Source organism: Galendromus occidentalis, unplaced genomic scaffold, assembly GCF_000255335.2.
Source record: "Galendromus occidentalis unplaced genomic scaffold, Mocc_1.1 scf7180000077231, whole genome shotgun sequence".
NCBI lineage: Eukaryota > Metazoa > Arthropoda > Arachnida > Mesostigmata > Phytoseiidae > Galendromus > Galendromus occidentalis.
This window is the reverse complement of record NW_003805219.1, coordinates 328,106-349,574: the sequence shown is the minus strand read 5'-3', so window position 1 is coordinate 349,574 and position 21,469 is coordinate 328,106. Positions and strand designations below refer to the sequence as shown.

At 50.6% G+C, this 21,469-nt stretch overlaps 1 protein-coding gene across 1 annotated transcript; it reads left to right on the top strand.

The window, feature by feature from the left end:
* Positions 1-76: 76 nt before the first annotated feature.
* LOC100908122 (homeobox protein GHOX-7-like) lies at positions 77-15,369 on the top strand (the record flags this gene model as incomplete). Its single annotated transcript, XM_029111072.1, has 2 exons — positions 77-557; positions 14,855-15,369. Coding segments are annotated over 2 exons (996 nt in total), but the record flags the coding sequence as incomplete, so codon positions are not given.
* Between the last annotated feature and the right edge of the window lie 6,100 nt (positions 15,370-21,469).

The window sequence follows — 21,469 nt, the reverse complement described above, 5'->3', positions numbered from 1 at the left end:
CCAAACGCAGTGCCTACAAACGGCGACCGCCCCACCGAACAACAACAATAACAACACCACCAGCAACAACAACATCAACAACAACAATAATAACAACAATAGCTCCAGCAAATCGAATAAGATATCGTTCTCTGTTGCCTCGTTGCTTCGATCTCCGCGCTCACCACCGGTTCGTGTTCCCAGTCGAGACTTGAATCCTCCGCTTTCGCCCGAATCCCAAGAAGACGATGAGGCAGAATTACATGTGGCCACGGACGACGAGGAAGACGATCACAATAATTCTCCGTCGCCATCATCTCCGCCAGAAATCACTGAAGAACCGTCAAGCACAGCGTCACCGATCAATCTCTCCTCTCACTTCGGACACCAGAGATCGTTTTCAGTCGACGGACTCCTACGAGCGCCCCCGCTCGACGCAGAAACAGCAGCAGCGCTGCGGCTGCCTGAAGGTTTCCCCAGCTCGATGTTACCGCCGAACCTGGCGCCTTGGGCGGCTCAGGCCGCAGCTCTGACGGCCGGGACTTTCCCTTGGCTGCCTCAACGATCTTATTCTCCAAGTGAGTACTTTTCCTGTATTAGTCTCAATCCAGAACTGCGGTTCGAGTCCCGGGTATAGCGGGAGATTTCTCACCATTGGCAACACGATTTGTAGCTAAAGCCGGCGGCTGAAAGCATTCTCGGCGTTTCCAAGCACCGACATCGAATGCGAGCTAGTTCTTATCCCGTGGAGTTATATTCCCAGTTAACAAAGACGAAGAGAAGGCTCATGCATGTCGCAGTGGTTTTTCGAGCAATGGGCTATCAGAGCCTGGATGAGAGGCATTTTTGGCCAGTGTTGAGAATCTGTCGGAAACTCGCCAGGATGTTAACGATTGGTCTGCCTGGAAATGATTTCCGGAACCTGAGCGTCGACCGTCGAGAAATTTCTTTCCCCGCTGCCAAGCCCTTGTCGGTAATCGCCGAAATGTCATTCAAACCTTCCACGTCTCACAGTCCACCCTTTCATCCGTCAATTGGAAGTCGCCGCCGTCGTTTCGGTCGTTTAATCACATGAAACATTCGGAGAAGTGCGTCGCTGTCCGTAAAGCGAAAAGCACAGGATATCGTCTGTCCTAGTCGAGTGAAATGTCGCTTCAAGTCAATTGGTTCCGCTTAATCGCCCGTACTGGACTCAATGGCACTTCCGAGCCACAGCAACGACGGTTCGAACCTTCGCCGCGGTCGATTCCAGTGAAAACGATTCCTTCATAGCAGACATTTTCGAAGCATAGGCTGCTTGGCTTTGACGGAGATCCCGGAGAAGGCATCTCTCTGGTCGGGCATGTTCAGGACCTTTGATATCTTTTGCGTGTAGATCAGAGGGATGGGTAACCTCATTTGACACTTCCCGTGCGGGGGCGTCGCCCGGTTTTCGACATTGACTGTGATAATCGCTCTCGACACCGCTGTGATTTCTTGTGTTACTGGGATTGTTGTTAAGAACCACCTGTGAAGACATTCCATTTCCGACTGTCGGTGGGGAGAGCCCAATCCCTTTTTTAAAAGTCCATTTATCACTTTCATGATTCAGACATCGTTTTGCCAAAGCCAACAAGCGCCACCGCGGCTCTCGGGGAGGCGAGCTACTTAGAAGCCAGCAAATAAAGGACGGTGCTGATCACTTATTTTTCTGTTTTTCCCCTCGTCAACTCGTTAATCTTCGAATGACAGAGAATACAGCATTTATTGAGCTTCATCTTCACGAGGGGGAACAACCATCAATGGTGCGCGCGGTGCAGCGCTCGGGACGGCAGATCTCGATGCGGAGGAGCTGTAAGGGTGCCGAAATGTGCGCTGTATGCTGATCAAGCATCGATTTAGGAATCGTCCGCTCCCCGGATTGGCCGACAGCATTCAAGCCGAACGATTGACTATCGGAGAGTCCCCGTGTGAAATGAGCTCGGGCTTAGAAACCGCAAGCCGATGGCACTTCAAACACATGGCGATAGAGTCTATTGTCAGAGTGAGAGCCGATGAAGTGAGAAAACTCTCCATCGAACATATGGAAACATGAATGGAGGTCTGACGGACGGACAAACCGAGCGACGGCCCGATCCGTCGCCTGCATGAAGTTCTCGAGAGTCAATAATGCCATTGTCAGAGGTGCACTCCGTGATTTTGAGTCAACAGAAATCCTCGGGTGAAGCCTATCCCTCGCCGCTGGCGCTTCCATTCATTGATCGCCCTTTTGGAGCATCGAAGGGGAAGAACAAGCGGTATCGAACGTATTTGCGCCGTATTGTTCTTTTCAATCGTCTCTCCCCGATGCCTTCCATCAGAAAGCGATTGACATTCGGCGTACGCGCGGTGCTTGATGGGGCTCCGTTGTAAGAACGTGTTCCAACTCGCGCGCATAAAGCCCAAAGTAACGCTGTCACTCCTGGACGGGAAGCGCGAACTCAAAGATTTTGAGAGATCGCCGGTCCGGGTGTCTTTCAGCGGACTCGATAAATCATCTCCCCGTATCTTCCTCAGATGCCTTATGATCATCCATCCACGACACAATGATCTGATTCGTCTCCCAGTGGCTGGTTCGCCAGCTCCCCTAGCAGTTTGTGTGTCCGACCATTACGCCTAAATAACGATAATATCACGCGCGCGCGCACAAAGATAGGCGCAGTCTCGCCAACACCACCACAGATATGAAAGCCGCGGAGCCAAACGAATCAGATACCGGGACCGCATCTACGCTCCGATTCGAGCAGTTGAGCTGTCGGGTTGATTCCTTGACTTTTCCCTGTGTTCCACCACCTCCACCGAACAGCTCCTCAGCCTCGCAGATTACAGGGGGCGAGAGGATGACTCCTGGGATTGTTCTCGATTCGATAACGAAAAACAATGCCACCGCTACTGTTTTCTTCTTTAATCAAAATGATTTACTCCCATAATAATTCTCGACTTATCGGAAGAGCTTCGAATCTGTCCTGTCTTACGCGCTCAATTTTCCCGGGATCACGCAGATGCTCGACTTATCGCGATCCAGGCCGAGATTCAGCGATTCCGTCGCGCTCATTTCCTCCACTCATTACGTTCTGAGATTTTGCGTCCGAGGGCTCACTCAGAGCCCTCCTGTGTGTCGGGGAAGGAGAAAGGCGTCCGGAGCGCGCGAACAGCGCCCTCCAGACTGGCCATTCAATCAGTTCTAACATCCAATTGTGTAATGAGGAGCCTGTCTGGAGCGCGGATTGCAAAAATCCATCCATCTGCTCCTCTCACTGGTAGAGCTTGTTGTTGCTGGAGTCATAACATTCATGAAGTCCTCTCGACTCGGAACGAATTAAGCCCGCTTCATTACCCTCGCGGAACCGCCAGTCAGAGCGCCAGCTGTATTCAGGGCTTCAGCGGTGAAGTCGAGTTCAGTTGTCGACTCGAGTGCAGTCTCGAAGTGTTGGGGAGAGTCTCGCTCTCGGAGCTCGAGCGAGCGAGCGAGCGATCGGACCGCCCATAAGCAGGAGGCCATCGCAAACGACGACTTTATGACAACCAGACAGAGCTGCTACCGGCATATGCTGCCTTGGCCACCATTCTAGAGATTCAGTTTTTATGATCGTTTCCATGTTGACGGTGATCACGATTCGAGTGAGTGCAATCAAGGAGTAATGAGGTGTTATTGTGGTGATGAGAACATGCACTCATCGTAGCGATCGTAACGATGGCTTGCTGCCGATACTTATGCTCAAGCATCTCACCAGAATGAGGAGCCCATTTGGCGGCTGTACGAGGGGTTGGGATGCCGGTGACAATTCGAAGCTATTAAGGAATGGTGTCGTCCATCTAACGAACGATCACTTAGCCTTGTTGTAGCGCTTTCATTCCCCCCTCGCTGGGCGGGCGCTGATCCGAAAAGAGACAACCGTCAACTATGATTCTCTTCTCTTTGCCGCGACCCTGAGCAGATGCTCCGAATACTTCGCATCATCGTGAATTATGCCGGAATCGGCATGCCCGAAGAACGTTGTTGACAACATATATCCGGCGGAAATCTTGCGATGTGAGAATCATTTGCCGAATAATTCCGATCCTCCACATGCATTTACATATACCTATAATCATAATCGCTCAAACCAGTAGAGGGAAAATTCCTCAGATTCTGATTTTCTGTCCGGAACTTTGCGTTCGAGCGTTCTCGGGAGATCAGGTTCCGAGGATTATGCTGGAGGAGTGTCGAATTTTCCCGCAGAATATTTGATAAAGTATCGGAACGAATGCTCGGTCGACACATTCTCTGAGTACACGGGCCGATTGGAAGCTCGCTGGATCGGCTGAAAATTGATTTATCTGAAAGGTGAAGAAACGCTCATTGCGTGATAATCCTCAGCGAGTCGGTCAAATCCCCGATATTTTGTCGATTGGATTGCCCGGATTCTCTATCACGACCCGATAATAAGTTGCTATCGTAATGTCTCAAAGGACTTTCCGGACTTCGCCTTCGGATCGGCGATCTCGGCTCCATCAAATCACGAACTCGATTTCCGACTGTCTTCCGTCTTGGGTATGAAAAATGAAAAACTAGCATTGTGAGCGCGGGTGAGCAGAGAGGCGCGCAGAGGCGGAATCATTCACCTAGTCCAATTATTTCGAATCGTGGTCGCCCATTTGAATATGTCCTGTAGACGATTAATTAAATGACCGTAATCTCATTCCATTTCTCTACTTCCTATATCATGGCTCCTGTCGATTCCAAAGATGATAATTGAAGTATTCTTATCTCGCCAGGCACTGCTCGTGCGTCATCCAGATGAATTAGCATATAATGAGATTTATTAAGATCCATCTTATCATAAGACGAAGGATCATCGCGATCTGATGTCGAACCCCGCTCCGTGGACAAATCACGGCGCTTCTCTTCGAGCTCCCAACCTGCGGTCAACGATTCTGCCGATCGTGTTCCGGGGGCATGCACGGGAATACCTAGAGCAAGCGCTTCTATCGTCGCGACGTCTCGACGCGCTGAAAATGCGAAAAATTCCCCTCTTTCGGATACTTGCGCTGACTTCCTGATGTCAGTGATCAAGAACTGGGTTTCGTTTATCGGCTTCAAAGGGATCGTCCGATGTTGAGCACAGTCCGTTGCTCTCGAACAGTTTGTCAATATGAGCAATCGAAGCGACAGCGGTGGTGAGTGCGTGAACAATGAAGCTCACGCACAATGTTATCTCGCATCCCGCCGAAACTTTTAAATAATTGCGGGATTTATATCGGGCGGTCTTAAACGGACATTTATTCGCATTTTTCTCTTTTGAACGCCAGAGCCCGACGACACCCGCAGCGTTCAACATTCAGACACGGTAGGCTTTGGCTCGTTGTTGCTGATTCTGCGGCCGGTGCCGACGCGCCGTTGTTGTTGCTTGGCTTTCATTGTTTCTTTATTTCTGAAGCCCCGCAGCGAACTTCGTCATGGTCTCGCTCGAAGTCGCGGATTCGATGTGACTGCAGCGAAGGCAGCGGCGGAATCATCGTCTCCGGACGGTGTTAATAACGTTGTCTACGTGAAATTATTGGGAGATAAAAGCGTGAGTAGAAACAACACGCCTCGCTATAGCAACTCGATATCCATACCACATATGAAGCTGCGTAGCAGATTTCCTCCAAAGCAGATTCCATTTCTCATCGTAATAATCCGAAATCCATCACTGGATCCCCTCGGGTGAACGCTTTCTGTTCGAATCGGAGCTTCGAAAAAATTTCAGTCTTAAAAAAGATGTAGCCTCTCACCAAATTACACATCGTCAGCGAAAACGGCGGTTTTGCCACTTTTAAGTCGACTGAGCAGTCCATGAGGGGCTTCTCCTTGTGAAAGTACTCGTCGTCGCCGCCACCACCGTCGGGATCGGTTAATTTGGACCGAAAGAGCAGGACCACTTGGCGACTGCGACTTCAATTCCCTGGCTGAAAGGTCCGTTCTCTACGTCGGATACGAGCGCTTCCTTGCTAAACGTCTGGGCGTTCCGACTCCGCCTCCTGCTCGTTGCTACTCTCGTCGATCAATGAGTCGTCGTCGGGCGCTTAGCTGATCCTAATAATTGTTTGAGGTCGTCGTCTGTTTGTGATCGTATTTTCCAATTTCTTCCCCCTAATTTACGCTAAAACGTTTCCTCTCCAAAAGCTCGTATTCGCACGTATTCCGAATTCGAATTCAGACCCGAACCGACGCGACCGACGTACGCCTTTTCCTAATTCGATTCGGATGGTGATTGATCCCCATTGCCTCTTTCTACCGTGGCACCGCACCGGCCTGATCGCCTCTCTCGAGTTGTCTCTCTGGCCGCCATGATAGGAGCCCGCCGGGAACACGTAACTCTGGCGTCGTAGCTCGGAAGATCTCAGGAAGCCCTCCATGGTCTCAATTTTCGTGGAGTCTTGAGTCCCAATCCGATTCTCGCTCATGACGCGATGGCGAAGACCAAGGCGCCGTGAAATATTTTCTCGAGGACTTCGTGCGCGGTTATAATTGTTCCTTGTCTGCGCAAAATCTTCCGGTCGGAACAAACGACATCGTTTACAGCTGCGATATTATTACCGATAGTGACAGCAGCAATGAGCCGAATTGCACGGGGCCGATGACTGGAGAGAATAAATCGAGCCCAATTCACCGCAGAATAAGTAATAATATGGAACAGAAAGACTGGCGGTAGCCAAATCGCAACACAGACGACGGGGAATGATCATTACCGACTGAAAAGCACGGCCAGAAACACGGACTGAGAAAATATCACCAGCGGACACGCCATCGTCTCGAGAAAAAAATCAAGGAAAGATTAACAGGCCGCTTGGCAAGCTCGACAGCTTGCCCAGAAATACGCCTGCCGCATTTCGTAATTGAAATCTTCACTTTCGGGTATATTGAATCATTGCCCAATTACCTCGTTGGTGCTCCGAGGTGCGAAACCTTTCCCATTCGAGCCAACCTCACTCGCCCGTTCCTAATCTGGACCATTCCGTGCGGGATATTCTAGCCTGGATTCCCTCTCTCATTCTCAAGCGTCAGACTAGCCCTCTGGGTCGCCTCCATGCCCCGTTGAATTACCTTGGGGGCTGGCGAGGCAGCTCCAATATCGCCGCAGAGTCATACTTTATTTCGGGGGAAATTCCTGGCATTTTTAAGTTGGATCTACTGTAAATAATAGACGACACGTAGCGAGCGGCGGAATTCGGAGCGATAGCTTACGGCTCGATGTAAAGGAAGCCTTCGACCGGTGAATCGTCATTAGGAACAGAAGCGGCGGTGTTGGCGACGGCGGCGGCTGCAACAGTGGTCGTCCGTTCTTTCGACCCTCCGTCTGACCGCCAAATCACTTGGGGACTGACGAGCGATAACAGAATAAATAAATGTTCCTCTTCGAATTAATAAATGGTCCGGATAGAAGCTACAAATAAATACCGCGCCGCGGCAAGAGAAGACGTGACTGAACTTTCGCGACAAACTTTTTGAGAAATACCACCTTCGGCAGAACTGGATTGGAAAATACGTGGAGCATCTTCATTCGAATTTCCCGTCGGTCCTTCTTGCGAAGATCTCTCGGCTTGCTCTCCGCTCATCGTCTGGGACGTTTCCGAAAGACATGCGAGAGACGATCCTTGAGAAAACGTCTGCGGGATTCGTCGCGAAAATTAAGGCAATGAAAAGAGCTGTACAACGCGCAAGTTGGTCCCTTTCTTCAACCATATGAGCTCCAACGAAATAGACCCGCTCAGTGTGAGGGAGATGCGTCCCCAAGCGCCATTGAGTTACGAGAGACGCGGCTTTCATTGAACGATTCGGGTAGTTCGAGACTCAGTCCATGGTCATGGAGGGTCGGATGCTCCTTTCGAATCTTTCGAGAAACATCAGTGCATTACCGTCAGGCAATCATCGTCATCCTTCCCTAAGAGTTTCCCGATCATGGTCATAATTATCTTACCGATTTCATTGCTATTGCCGGATCACATACGGAGCGTAGCCGAGACTTTCGGCAGGAAAATCTGGACGTTGAGGATATTGACCGCGGATGGCTTTTGGTGCCCGCGGATTGCTTCTTCGTAATCTCATTTGAAATCCCGACGCCGGCTTGCATGACAATCGCGGATCGGACGCTGTCCCAAGATTGAAATCAGTGAATGTCTCTGGACGTTCCATAAAGAGGCCGTTTATCGTCCGCGGCCTAAATGGGACATATCTCTCTGTTTTCGGGTCGTGCGCACTGTTTTCTATCAAACATCGCGGGCGATGATGCTCGGGCTGCGGAATGGGAACCAGAAGCGGAGACATCGTCCCACGCGACCCGACGGTATTCTCTACGAGCGTTGAATTTATTGCCACTTTGAAAACTTCCACCGAAACTCTGAGCAGCACCTTGCTTCGCTCTGTCGACGAGTCCCGAAGACCCATTCGGACAGATCATCGCGGCTCCAAATACTCCGAATGAGTTGTCTCAGTTCTTACACAGCCCCTTGGTGGTGAGATGTTCGATCTTCGAAAGTTTGAGACTCGGATGCCGTGATCCGCAGTTTTCGGAAAATTCGCCAGATCGGGAGGGGAGTCGCGATAAATCTCGGAGTAGTCCCGGACAAGACGACTGAATCAAGATGATTTGTTGATCCGCGGTCGTCGCATTCGCTCAAACAAAGAACAGCTCCGGAATGGGAACATGTTACAAACTACCAAGAGAAGAGGCGTAAATAAAACGCGAAGAAGGAAGATGTTCTAATAAAAATATACATTCGACCGTTTGACAGCTCTCAGGTCGGAGGAGCGCGAGATACAACGAACAAAGGGGCATGCAGGATATGGCGAGGAAGTAAAAATGTAGCAAAAAAGAGCCATCCCAATGAATCTCGCCAGCCAATGACAGGTCGGGAGGTGGTCGGCTACGTTATTGACTCCCGAACAAACTCTTCATCTGCCAGAGAAAAACAAAGGGATTTTCTCCTAGTCACGGAGTTTCGCAATGGGACTCTTGGTCTATACGTACCGTGGCGATCCTCGTCTCGAAAACGGCGATATCCTCGATCAATCCTCGAGCTCGTCATATGAGAGGAAAAACTCGCTATGATCGATTTCGGAAAGCCACCGAGTCGGCAGGAAGAAAGGAACGCTAGCAATAATTGAGTACGTGCACACTGTAATATCTGTGAGATATGTCCGTGTTAAATCATCGCAGCTCCCTGCAGTGTCGAGAGGCGAAGCATCAAAACGAAGACTCCGAGGCGAAGACATTTTCACTGAAAATTTGAGAGAAAAAGTACCCTCGTGTCACTTCCATGATTACAAACGTGTTATGAACGGAGCTCTCCGTTCGCTCTGGCTCTCGCCGCCTCTCCCCTCTTGCGTCATGCAGACCAACGTCTTCTGAACTTGCAGTCGTTGCCACCGACGAGAGGGGTCCCTCCGATGCGTCCACGCAAGCTCAAGCAAGTGGTGCGGTCCGAATAATGAGGGGAGGAATCTGATCATAATGGATGATTGCTGGCGACACATACGGAATATCAGGATGATTCGAGGAGAGAAAGATTTGGGAGAAGCCACTGGTACGCCGCCGACGGAATGACGGTCGCAGCGGACCTCTCTCGTGAGATCCGGAATAATACCGACCGGGACTAATTTTTCAATGTCACGCCATGTTGGAAATGTTCTCGCCATCTCTCGGAGGGGGGTTATCTCTTCAATGGACAATGATGGCTTGCTTGGAGTTCCTCTTCGTCGGATTCAACGCCGATCGGAACACATCTGAGGAAGACTTATAGAAGCAGTGTTACCAAAACGACACATCACGACGGATCATTGGGCTAACGACATTAAGCGTGAATTAGAAAATGAAGCTCCGTTTTCGGCATTGACATGCTCCGTCAGCGGTCGGATCATTGAAAGAAGTTACACGCGGATTTAGCCGAGAGGAGTCCGGGAACGAAATTCGCACCGAATTCCGCAGAAGCGAATCGGCACAATTAATTGAGACTCGCACGAATCTCGACGAGAGAAGCTGCTTCGCTCGAACATCGGCAAACCAACTCCTGGTCAACAACGACCGACCCCTGCAGAGAGCTGGATACGACCCGGCGACCGACTGAGCGGGCAAGCCGTACATCCAGACGCGGGTCCAGCTACCGATGTATCCGGGATTTGACGTGTTTCTCGTTTGGGAGCTCTTCACTTTTAGTTTCAACTTTCTCTAAACGCGAGAAGAAAGAAGAAACGCCGACGGCAGAGCGTCGGAATTGTCCCCGAAGCGTTATTGGTCAGATTTCCCCGTTGAAACACAGCGTGGAGAAATCAAGAAACGGACGAATAAGGCGTCGACCCTCGAAGACGACACCGGAACGCTTTCAGATCGGCATCGACAGCCGATCGAGCCGGTGGATACTGCAGATCGGGCGTCATGTGCAAAGAACGCGAGAGTCTGAATTATTCGGCGAGGGTCCGGAGGAACGATAGGGCTCTGCAAGATTCCACACAGGACACGGGCTCAGCGCGACGGGACCGGCTCCAAATGGACTCGCTTCGAGTTCGATTGTCGCAGTCAATCACAGTGAACACGGTAGTTCCCATAGTGCCGTACTCGTCTGCGGCAGCGACGAGGAGCCCGCACAGGAAAAGCTTAAATTTTGTGCTAATGGTATCGGATCGAGTTTTAATTCATTTGTGAAATTTATTGGCCGATAGAGCTGTCGGCGGACATCTCTTCTCCGCTGTCGGTCTTCTCCGTTTGAGAATCTCCTTCCAATCCTGTCCGCGGTTTTGTCTTGCTCGTATTTCTTTTGAAGTTGTGAAAAAAGCTGCGCGCCCCAAGCTGCTACGAGATGCCGCTAAATCGTGGCCGGAGATATTGACGTCGTTGAAGTCCTCGGCGTCGTTGGCGACTCCATGTGCTTCGTCTCGACAGCACGATCCGACTGCTGCTACCTGGGAGAGCAGCGGGCGTTAATCGTCCGCATAAATTACCGGATTAGAATTATTAGAAAATGAAGAAGGAGAAGCAGAACGACCGCTCACAGATAGATGTCTGTGTTGGTAGAAAGGCCGACGGACGTCTCTGACGGACGCACGATTCGACAAACAACAGAAACAAGTATGGAAGTCATGACAACGACCAAGTGCATCGCGACACGATCTTCGTCAAGTTAGGCGTCGGATGACTCTCCTTTCCTACGGAGCTGGAGTTCGCGGATGGATTCGCCTGGACAGGTTGAGGAAGAAATTGCACAGCACGCCCTTTGGGAAAAAGAGCTTACAAGGTGATTCGGGTGTCTCGAATCCGATAAAGCAAACACCCATCCAGCTAGCTGTGCAGCCCGGGCCTATTCGGCTAACGGTATCCCAGCCTGTGCGCGCCTGTGTGGGAACACGAATTAGGACTTCCTGTTGATACCAGTATGTCCTGTAGGCAGAGCGGGACGAGCGACAAGAGACTCGATCCGATCAAGCTCAGCCTCGGTAACACCGTAGCGGCAGTCGTCGTCGGCTTCCATATGGAGCTGATGGAGTGTTCCGTCGCGTGTTCGGCCCCAGTGTGCTAGGTATTCTATAAAGACATCAACTCTCCGGACAGTGATACAAACTGCGAGATTGAGCGAACTACACGAAAGCACAACCGACAGCAAGATGAGACACCGACCAAAGCGCCGTCATCAAGTGATTCCTGTGCGAGTGTTTCCCTATCCTCAGCATTCGGAAAACGGTCCTTTCGGCTGGGAACGATATCGATTGAGCAGCGCGGAGGCAGAAGCACAAGCGCCGCGGCGGCTGGTGCAATCGCTATCGCGTCGACGTCCGCTGCTCATTTCAGGAATTACAATTTCCTGCGAGCCGTGTCTACACTGGCGAGATCCGAGGACTGCATGCTCGGATTGAGGGAAAAAAACGCTCAAACGACGAGTTCTAATTGAAGTACGGAAGCAAAGGATTCGGGGCCTATTCACTGTCAGAGAACAGCAGAATATAGGCGACCGAAACACGAAACCAGGAAGCGATCCATAGCGAGAACGACCGAGAGGGAGCTTATCTGTAGCAGACGCGCGATGTGGGACATGCATCCATGGTGGCATCTCACATACGACCGAAGGCAACGAGGCGTCGAAAATCCATCCGCCACTTAGAATCCAATTGCCAAATCTTCACAAGCTCCCCCCACCCCGGGCTCGCGAGTAGGAGCCGAACGGTGAATAAACTTTTAGACGTATATCGCGGGGCGTGCGTCATGTTACGAGTGACATTCGAAAGTCTGCTAGCTTCCTGACGACGAATCTTGCTGCTGATAGTTTTCGAGTATATCCTTCGCCCGGTGGCTTAGGCTCTTGCGATCCCAAATCTCGATTGCGGAATGCTCAACCGGAATCTCGCAATTTACGGTCGAATCCGATGAGCCTATAAAGTGAACGATGCTTAATATACTTATTTCAATACAGCTTGCAATAACACTCCACTCATTGTGTTTTCTCGGCAGCGCTTTACAATTTCGAAGTCTCCGGTGAATTTCCGGTCGAGAGTTCCGTCTCAAAAGGGTCAACACCGATCAGCGAATGGTTTGTCGTAAACACAGTCCCATCGTACGACTATTTCCGCGAAGCATAACTTCGATCCTCGCCGATTGAGTCCACACTACGGAAATCAGCTCCGTGGAGCAATAGCTCCGCGAATGTATTAAGACGACTCCGGCTGACCAATCATACCAGATTCGGATCTAGCAGAGTCAAGTTCATGAAGGAACGATCCGAGCCACAGAGCCGACGTTTCGAAATCGACGGATTTTGAAGTCAGCACGTGGTGAGATGTGGCCACAGCTCCTGCGGTGCGATGATGGCTCTATAAAATGAAGAACAGGGACGTTCTCTTTTCTCAGGCGTAAGATATCTTCTTTTGCCTTTCAACTTAAATTACTAACGTGGTCATCCTCCGGGAGAGGAGGAGGAACCGCTCCAACTACTGCCAGAAAAGAGAACTACGAAATTGAAATTCTGCGAACAATAAACCGAAAATCATTCACGCGAGGCGATCCCTTCTCCCATCCGAATTTCACTGGATTTGAACAGAGAAGTAACGGAATGGAGCGTCAAAGAGGAACAGCGTTCTGCGCTAAATCAAGGCAGTCGCCGAGGAATAATTTGTCGACGCGGAATTTGTCGACTAGTTCCACTGCGAATTGAGCTTCTTTTCGCTGTTCGCCGCGTGCATCGACTGAAAACAAGGGTGGCCGTCCCGAGTGCTCTCCCTAAACTCGAACGACTGGGATTGATCCAGGATGGGCTTCGACAGTCGTATCTTGCCCTTTCGGGAAATCGGAAGCTCGGAGGAACGATCGTCAGGTCGCTTGGAAATTTCCGAAACGGAACTCAGAGTCGTCACAGGCCGGACCTGGTCTCGATTGTGTCGTTTTCGGCCGAGAGCTCGCTCTGCTTGCGATCGCAGTTCCTGATCGAGGACCCGCTAAATCCTGCCGAACTGCCGACCCCGAGGCATATCCCCGGAATGCTCAAAGGTAGCGACATTCAGGTCCTCGTTCTAAACGATGAAAATATCTCGATAGAACAGGGCAATTGTTTATGCACGATGGGAATTCGATGTCACGCAGAGTCGATCGCACGCGAACGCTGAATTAGATCCTCGAGAGTGGAGATCGGCTTTCCGCTCGAGCCGGCGATCGATGGCCTTGTCGATCCCATTTATCCGATCGCATTCTCGGTGAATCACTTACCATCCAACTCCATCGCTCTCGCATGTCTGAATCAGAAGGCTCGAATCGTGTTGACGCGATGCCTCCGTCGAGTACATCGGCGCGCTCTCTTCAAGGTATTCCCGCGATGGGCATCGAACAACAGCCGCGCTTACTGTTAATCATCATGGAAATAATGATCGGAGAGAGGCAAGAGGTGTTCAGCCTACGCTCGAATGAAGCTCACCATATCACAGCGAGCGTTTATGTGCAGGAAAGAGGAATTTTCCGGACCGCCCTCTCGCAATGATACCTAGTAGTATGAAAATACGGATAAAGGCACCGCCTAAAATACACACCAACACATCGATGCAAACACAGAAACTCAGAAGACAGAGACCGACAATTTACGTCGATCAGAGATATGTGTATCAAGATTTTGTTGACCGACGACGATCCGAATGGATCGTTCGAGGGACAATCGTGAATCCAGCCAGTGGATGGAGTTATTGAAGAACAATGATGGAACATTGGTCCGGTGGACGACGATACGAGCGCTTGCACCGAATAAGTATACTCGCTTAGCACACAATAACTCGTAAAGGACGGTTCGTTCTCTTTTCTGTGGCAAAAATGAAGCGACATCATTTTACGATGAAACTGCGTTTGTTATAGACATGAGAGTGTTTGTAAGTGTTTGTATGCCAACGAGTGAGTGAGCGGGCGGTCGGTCGGCCGGACCGACAGGCAAGCGGGTGAGCTAATGTGTGCTCGTGTTTTATGATAGCTACACAAGGGGCGCGGTCTTCGTCATCTTCTACGAGTCAACGTCGGTGGTAGTCGTAGTACGTGGCGGTATGTTCTGAAAGTCAGCCGTTCTCAACAAACTGCGCTAGTTGACACAGGCCAAACGATAGCGGAGGAGAGGGAACGAAAACACGCGAGAGTACGGCGTCGGGACCCTTTGAAGTGGATTCGTGGCTTCCGGAACGACGTCGACGAGTCGCCAGGGGCGGGGTGACGTGCGGAAGATAAGCTCGGATTTTCGCTGCTCCAATACGACAATTCTCGATGTCTCCGATTCTCGTTGACGATTCCGAGGGTATTCGAGATCTTCGAACGAAACGCGCTGGTCGTCTGAACGGCGTATTGAACTCCGGATTCAAACTCTCTCTTTCTTTTCTTTGCAGAAAGCGGCGACCTGCCGAAAATCCCACCTCAAGCCATGAAATGCGCACTTCGGAAACACAAAAACAACAGAAAACCCCGGACTCCTTTCACGACCCAGCAGCTTCTGTCCTTGGAGCGAAAGTTCCGAGCGAAACAATATCTCTCAATCGCCGAAAGGGCCGAGTTTTCCTCGTCGTTGAACCTCACGGAAACCCAAGTGAAGATCTGGTTCCAGAATCGACGAGCGAAAGAGAAGCGTTTGAAAGAAGCAGAAGTTGAGAAACTCCGTTTGGCAGCCCGTCCAGCCCTGCTACCGGCTGCGGCGGCCGCTTTCGCGTTAGGTCTATCAGGAGGTCAGGCGCATCCGTTCATCACTGGGATTTCTCACATGGCGCCACCGCAAAGATTTCACTTGCCCCATGGCTTGAGTTTCACCGTGGCCACAACGGCGTCAACGTCTACGCCGTCAACGGTGACTTCGGCTTCTGAAACTCAGAGCCGGTCACCATCTCCGCCCACCAGTAGCAGTACATGAGCGAATCGACGAGAATTAGTAATCATGTCAACAAATACACAAGTCTAGATTTTGAATGAACGGGTTAGAGCCTTCGGGGTTGGGGTGTCATCCTCGCATCTAATTTTGCGGAATCCCGCAACCCATCCGCGAGTTGACGATTAGCGCGGATAGCTCCTTCATAATCGCATTGGCCCAGGGTTCATCGATCTTGATTCCGATGCGGGCACCGAATGGGAGAACCTAATACAACTGAAGACATATCGTAAGCTCACTTGAACCGGAGTAACCTACAAATCAATCCGACAGATTGTACATACGGATGTATATACCAAAAAAAAACAAATATTCTCTGGATGGCAATAGAGCATTGGTAACTCGTTCCGACCGGAGAATCCTCGTCTCCGCCTCTTCTGTTCGAGTTTATGTAGATAGGGTTCCCATCGAGGATGTAATGGAGCTTCAGAGATCTTCATAGAGTCATTTTTCAAAGCAAAGTTCGTCGTGCGGAGGGATCACCCAGATGCGAGGATTCCCTCGTCAAGAACTCCTGAAGTTTCTCTCATCGGCCCTCTCAACCTCCCAAACTTCTTCGAAGCATCCATTCGTTCCTCTTCACGAATAGATAAGTGTACCGAGATCCCAAGCACAACGATGGTATTTCCGGAAATCTGCGACGCTGACAAGGATCAGGGATCCGAGCTTGAGAGCGAGGATTGATGCGCGGAAAATTCCATCGATTTAATTTATTACGAGCTGATGATATAGTCCGCCTGACTAGAGAGATAGTCGGAGTTCTCACTGTCATCATTATCCGAGGACGAAGGCGATCGACGCTCTCGTTCTCGGAGCTCGACTTGATTCTATGTGTTCGTGCGCCTGTGTGCGAATGCGAGTACGTTTGCTTATCCTTCAGAAGAATATGAGATGAGCCTTTAGAGGAAAATCATTTGTCCCTCGACAAGTATATCTACATACATGTACAATCACGATCTGTCGCCGAACGATCGCGTCTGGAGCAAGAGACGAATGAAACTCACAGGCTGCTTTCTACCGTTGCCGCGAATGATTCCAACTGTTGTCAATGCCGATGTTCCCAGCCCTCCTTCCTGTAAATAGAGCGACAATGACTCATGTATCGGTGCAAACGATGAGACTAATACAAGTAATAATAGTTGAGGGAATACGACGACAACAATACGAATAATTATAATTATGAGAAACTTTGCAAGAGGAGAAATATCGATTATAAGGTATTATAATATTGATAACAAATCGATCGTTTTCATGATCATGTTCGGTAAGATAAGGTAGTAGGAAGGGAGGAGTATCAATACCGAAGAATCACGGATGTGATTGAATCACCAAACGAACAAGCAGCAAATAAACCACAAGCTCGAATAAACACCGATTCTGAAACGAATGAGAGATGAACTTGTCATTTCCATACTGAGCTGACGGTTAGGACGAGCGGGTCGCTTATGATCATGACCGCTTCAATTCGGTCACTAGCATGATGAGATGACACCGGCTTGCGGGAGATATCCGGTCCTTTGGGTGATCCGTCATTCCGGATTTCGGTAAGCAATGTCTGCAGTCGAAGTACACTCGTTAAACGGGCAGCCGACATCGAATGATGATCAATGACCGTGTGAGAAAAACGGTAGTTGCTCAAATATTCCTGCGCTCACTGACAATCGTTCACCGTTAGTAATTAGGAATTTTCGATTGGCGTGTACGCAAGAGCTCATCATCATAATCTGAAGCCGTCAAGCTTCGGCGAGGTCATCATGCCCCGGGAATGTCGTCTCGGCGCTACACAGGAATACGAATGTACCTTCGGCCGCGGAGGTTCCCTGCCGCCGCAGAGTATGGGCGTAGGGGAGCTTTCCCCTCGCCCCAGAGAAATTCCGCCGATTCCGGCCAGGAAAATTCGCACGAATTCATTGCGGCTCATCGTGTGTGGGAAGCCAGAGTCAATAAGAAGGGTCGCAGTTGGCATATCGTCGCGACAACCGCTTTGAAAATCAGCATGGAATCTTCCGCAGTATAGCCAGGAGTCTCGGCAGCGGCTGTGGCGAAGTCGAGTCACGAAGGATCCGCGAATCCAGGCACTCCTTCTCATTACGCGGAAGACAGACTCACACACACACCGAACGCACCCATAATGAGATAAGATCGCCGACATGGGTGAGAGCCGCCAAAACGCACCGTATGAAAAATGTTCGACGAGTCGACTTAACGGTTCAGCAAACCCGACCAAACATATTTCTGTGACTGCATCTTCATTGACGTCCACTTCGCTACCGAGCGCGGGAGAGAGACGTGCTCCGAAAATTCGAATTCCGATCCCTGCTCTTCTGATAGGTGCTCAATCATATCATTGGAGCTAATCTCGTCTCTGACGTGAACTCCTGAAACCTGTGCCCCGTATGTGTGAAGCATCTGACGAGCAATCACGCTCGACGATCTGCTGACCAAGGAATCGCTACCGATGCGCGATCGTCAATCGCGAGAAGCCTACGACAATATCATTCAGACACCGAATCGAGTTACTTTCCCTCGGGTCAGTAGACGCAGGGGCTGCGTCGATCCGGGGAGTAGACCGCGTGGACAACGAACAGAGCAGCGAGCCGACGATGGGAAGTACGTTCCGAGCGCGCCAGGACCCCCGGTTAGAAGATTCATTAATAACGGAATTAGGCGACTTTGAAGAAGTCCGTCGACTGTCGATCGCCCTCCGCAGTCGAACTTCGAGCTGAATGCTTCAATCGTAGACAAAACCACCATCCGACACCGCGACAACCCTGACAGACCGACTGACTGACTGACTGACCGACCGACCGACCGACCGCCCGTTCGTCCGAGGAAGGCAAACCGACCCGCGACAAGGCAAGCCCGACGATACAGACCATTCAGCCGCCCCAGCGAGCGCGTCGGCGAATGAGAGACAGATTTAACGTCGAGATATTCGAAGCGACAGAAGGATCGCAGCGCCGCTCGCCGCTATTAGATCTCATTAGAAAGCGAAGACGTTCGCTCTGCTGCTGACGCTACAATCGCTCCAAGATATCGATAGGAGAAAAATCTCTGAACTTCGTGGGATCTTCTCCAAACGCTATTGATGCCATTGCTTCTGATGTGGTAAATTATAAACAACGACGATTCCGAATGCTCGCTGCCGCCGCACCACCACTGCGCGACATCGGCGGCGGTGAAACACAAAACAAACACAGACGGAAACGACCGGCGAGCGGCGAGTCAGTCGAACAGCTCCAGCTCCCATCGACTTTTCGAGAGCTGGATAATGAATCGACGAACCGAAGCAGCAGTCCGTCGACGCTCCGAGGAGTATTCTCATCTAATTATCATCGCTACTCCTAATCAGTTAGCGTGAGTTTCGTATGTATCCGAAAAAGGAGGAAGGAATGATAGCGACAACTATCCCGCTGAACGGAGGCGTCGCTCAGGAGAAATTCTCCGCCCTCGGGACGACTTCCAGAAGTTTTGTGTCATTTCATGTCATCGATTACACGATCGATCATCTTGTGGTCGCGGCGGGGAAACTGAACAAAATTGGCTCACAGGCAGATAAATCGAACGGCCGTAGGTTCCAGAGGAGGATTACAGGAATTAATTGCAGCGGATCGGGCCGCCATCGGTGCGCTAGAATGAGCGGAATAATAATTTCCTGCAAGATAGTCGCGCTTATTTGTCGCATTTCAAATCTGAATCTGCGTATGCAAAGATATCGAAGTTGTTGGCCTCGAGTCGATGCAACATCAATTGAAAGAAGCGACTGCTCATCAGGTGTCCTCCCATTCAGTGAACGCGTTCAAAGTCAACGAATCTGAATACGCGATTCGATTCAAGACCTTCCTAGAGATCTTCTGTCTGTTTCCCGTGATGCTGGGCTTATTCTGCGATCGAATTTAAGCCTGAACATTCTTCTATCGACTTTTCTCTGAGATCATACGATTATTCAAAAGCCTTTCAAGCGTGATTTCCATGTTGGCTCACGGAGAAACACTCGAGCCCTAATGAATCGGAACCGACGGTCTCACGTCGGATTCTCGGACAGGAAGCCACTCTTCATGTTTTTCGTGGAACGCGTTGCAGAAACGTCCCATTATCGACCTCCTTCCCCTGATGCTGTCAACGCAATTTTATTTTTGATGTAGTGACCTCCGAAGGTGAGGCAGAGATTCGATGTGGATGCTACACAGGATACCGGAGGGGAAGCTCCCCCTAAACCTCATGGGCTCGTTCAGAAAATACCACAATCCCCTGCGGGGATGGCGAGTAGAGCCATGAGCAGGGGCTCGTGCTTCGAAATCACTTAGCTAAATAGCTCATATAAGAGGGAGAGGTGAGATGTAGCTCGCTTTTATACTTTATATATGCTTAGGGTCGGCTGTATAGGACTATAATATGGGCGGAGAGAGCGAGAGAGAAAGACGAGGGGATGGTGCGCTCAGAGGATAAAGATAACGAGGGAGAATGGAGCGACAACTGACTGAGAAGGAGCGGAAGGATCTAGTCCATATGAATAGCAGCGGTGGTGACACCAGCAGCGACGAACGGAAGGCGTGACCGCCTGCAGAGAATCCCAAAGGAAGGAAACAGCGAGTCGGACGTTTGGCACGCTCTCACACAATCTCACGATCCCTTGCAATCGGTGAAAAATGACGGATCTAATCGTGTCGCTCGAAGATCTTCGGAAATATTGTCGAGGAAATATTGACATCTCGAGCCGAGTGTCGTAGCCAGCAACACCAATTTCTTTTTAGGGAAGAAACGCGCGGGAAACAGGTTCCCCTCTACGCACGTTTCCCGGCGGGGATCCGGAGCGTCGTATGAGTGATACTCCAGCGTTCTGTTCTCGAGCGAAGGCTCCGTTTAGCGCATACACTCGTCGTTTTCTTATTCAATTTCGCTAAGGCTCCGCAATCGACCATTGAAGGTCTCTCGCATATGTTGTGTGACCGCGTGCATCCATCGATCGAAGCGGAGGGTTATCATCGTCGAGCCAGCCGCGCAGGAGTTCCGCTCATTATCGTGAAACGCATGCACCACTTCTGTAGGAAGTCCACGCTCATCTGACAGATGTATTCGGCAAGTACAGTAAGGAGCGCTATCGATCTCCTCGTGTCGGTTGGGGCAAAACACGCGGTAATCATGTCTGAATCGGTCATACGCCGAAAGGGGGCGGGCTTCGATGTCGACGTCGAGTGTCGCCTGTAACCTCTGAAAGTTAGTGCCTGCAATCAAACAGATTGTATTGCTCTGAGTTCCCTCTCTCGGTTACACTGGGCTCTTACGAACTAAACGTCAATCGTACCGTGGCTCGAACTTCTCGGTGCTTCTCGTCATAAACCCACAATCCCCGCGATGAAGCCCAGGCCAAACCTTTGTAGATCGGGCTGAAGGTTCTGCTTATGGTCGATCCTCAACTGAATTTACCCGGCCACCCTAGCGCCGGGCAGGGACTTCTCGCAGCGTGGATCAATAGGCTGTGTATCTTGACTCGAAGACAAAGTACAGGGCTCGCGCTCTCAGCGGGCTCCGTTTGGGAGACGCTCCCGGCATTCGAACTCGCTCGTGGATGTTCTGATGCTCTGATGTTGCTCTTCTTGTTCTCACCGCTGCCACGACACATCGTGTGCCTGGTCACACCCATAGCCTAGCGGCCGACCGACCGCGCTGTAAAAACAGATCACAGTGAATCCTCCTCGTTTTCCTCCATTGTAGTCCTCTATCCAGGAGTCAGCCGCAGAAGATTAGGCAGGCAGCGAGCTACCGACAGTCATTGCTCATTGGCTTCGTTTGATGTGTGAACGCGAAATCGAGCACGCCCGACTAGCCAACCGTTTGAGCAAACAACGACCAACCAACCAGCCAACCTACCTCACACTCGTATAGACATCGTCGTCAAGAGACACTTCCCCCGTGTGACACAAACAGATCAACCTCAAATATCGAGAGAGACGTATCCATGCATCTTTTAATGATCCAAGCTAAACAAACCATGTGTATCTTTGGTGCGTGCATGCATGCGCGGTATATATGTATATTTTTGTGCTTCTTTGTATATGAGACCTCGTAGATCCATTTCCCTATC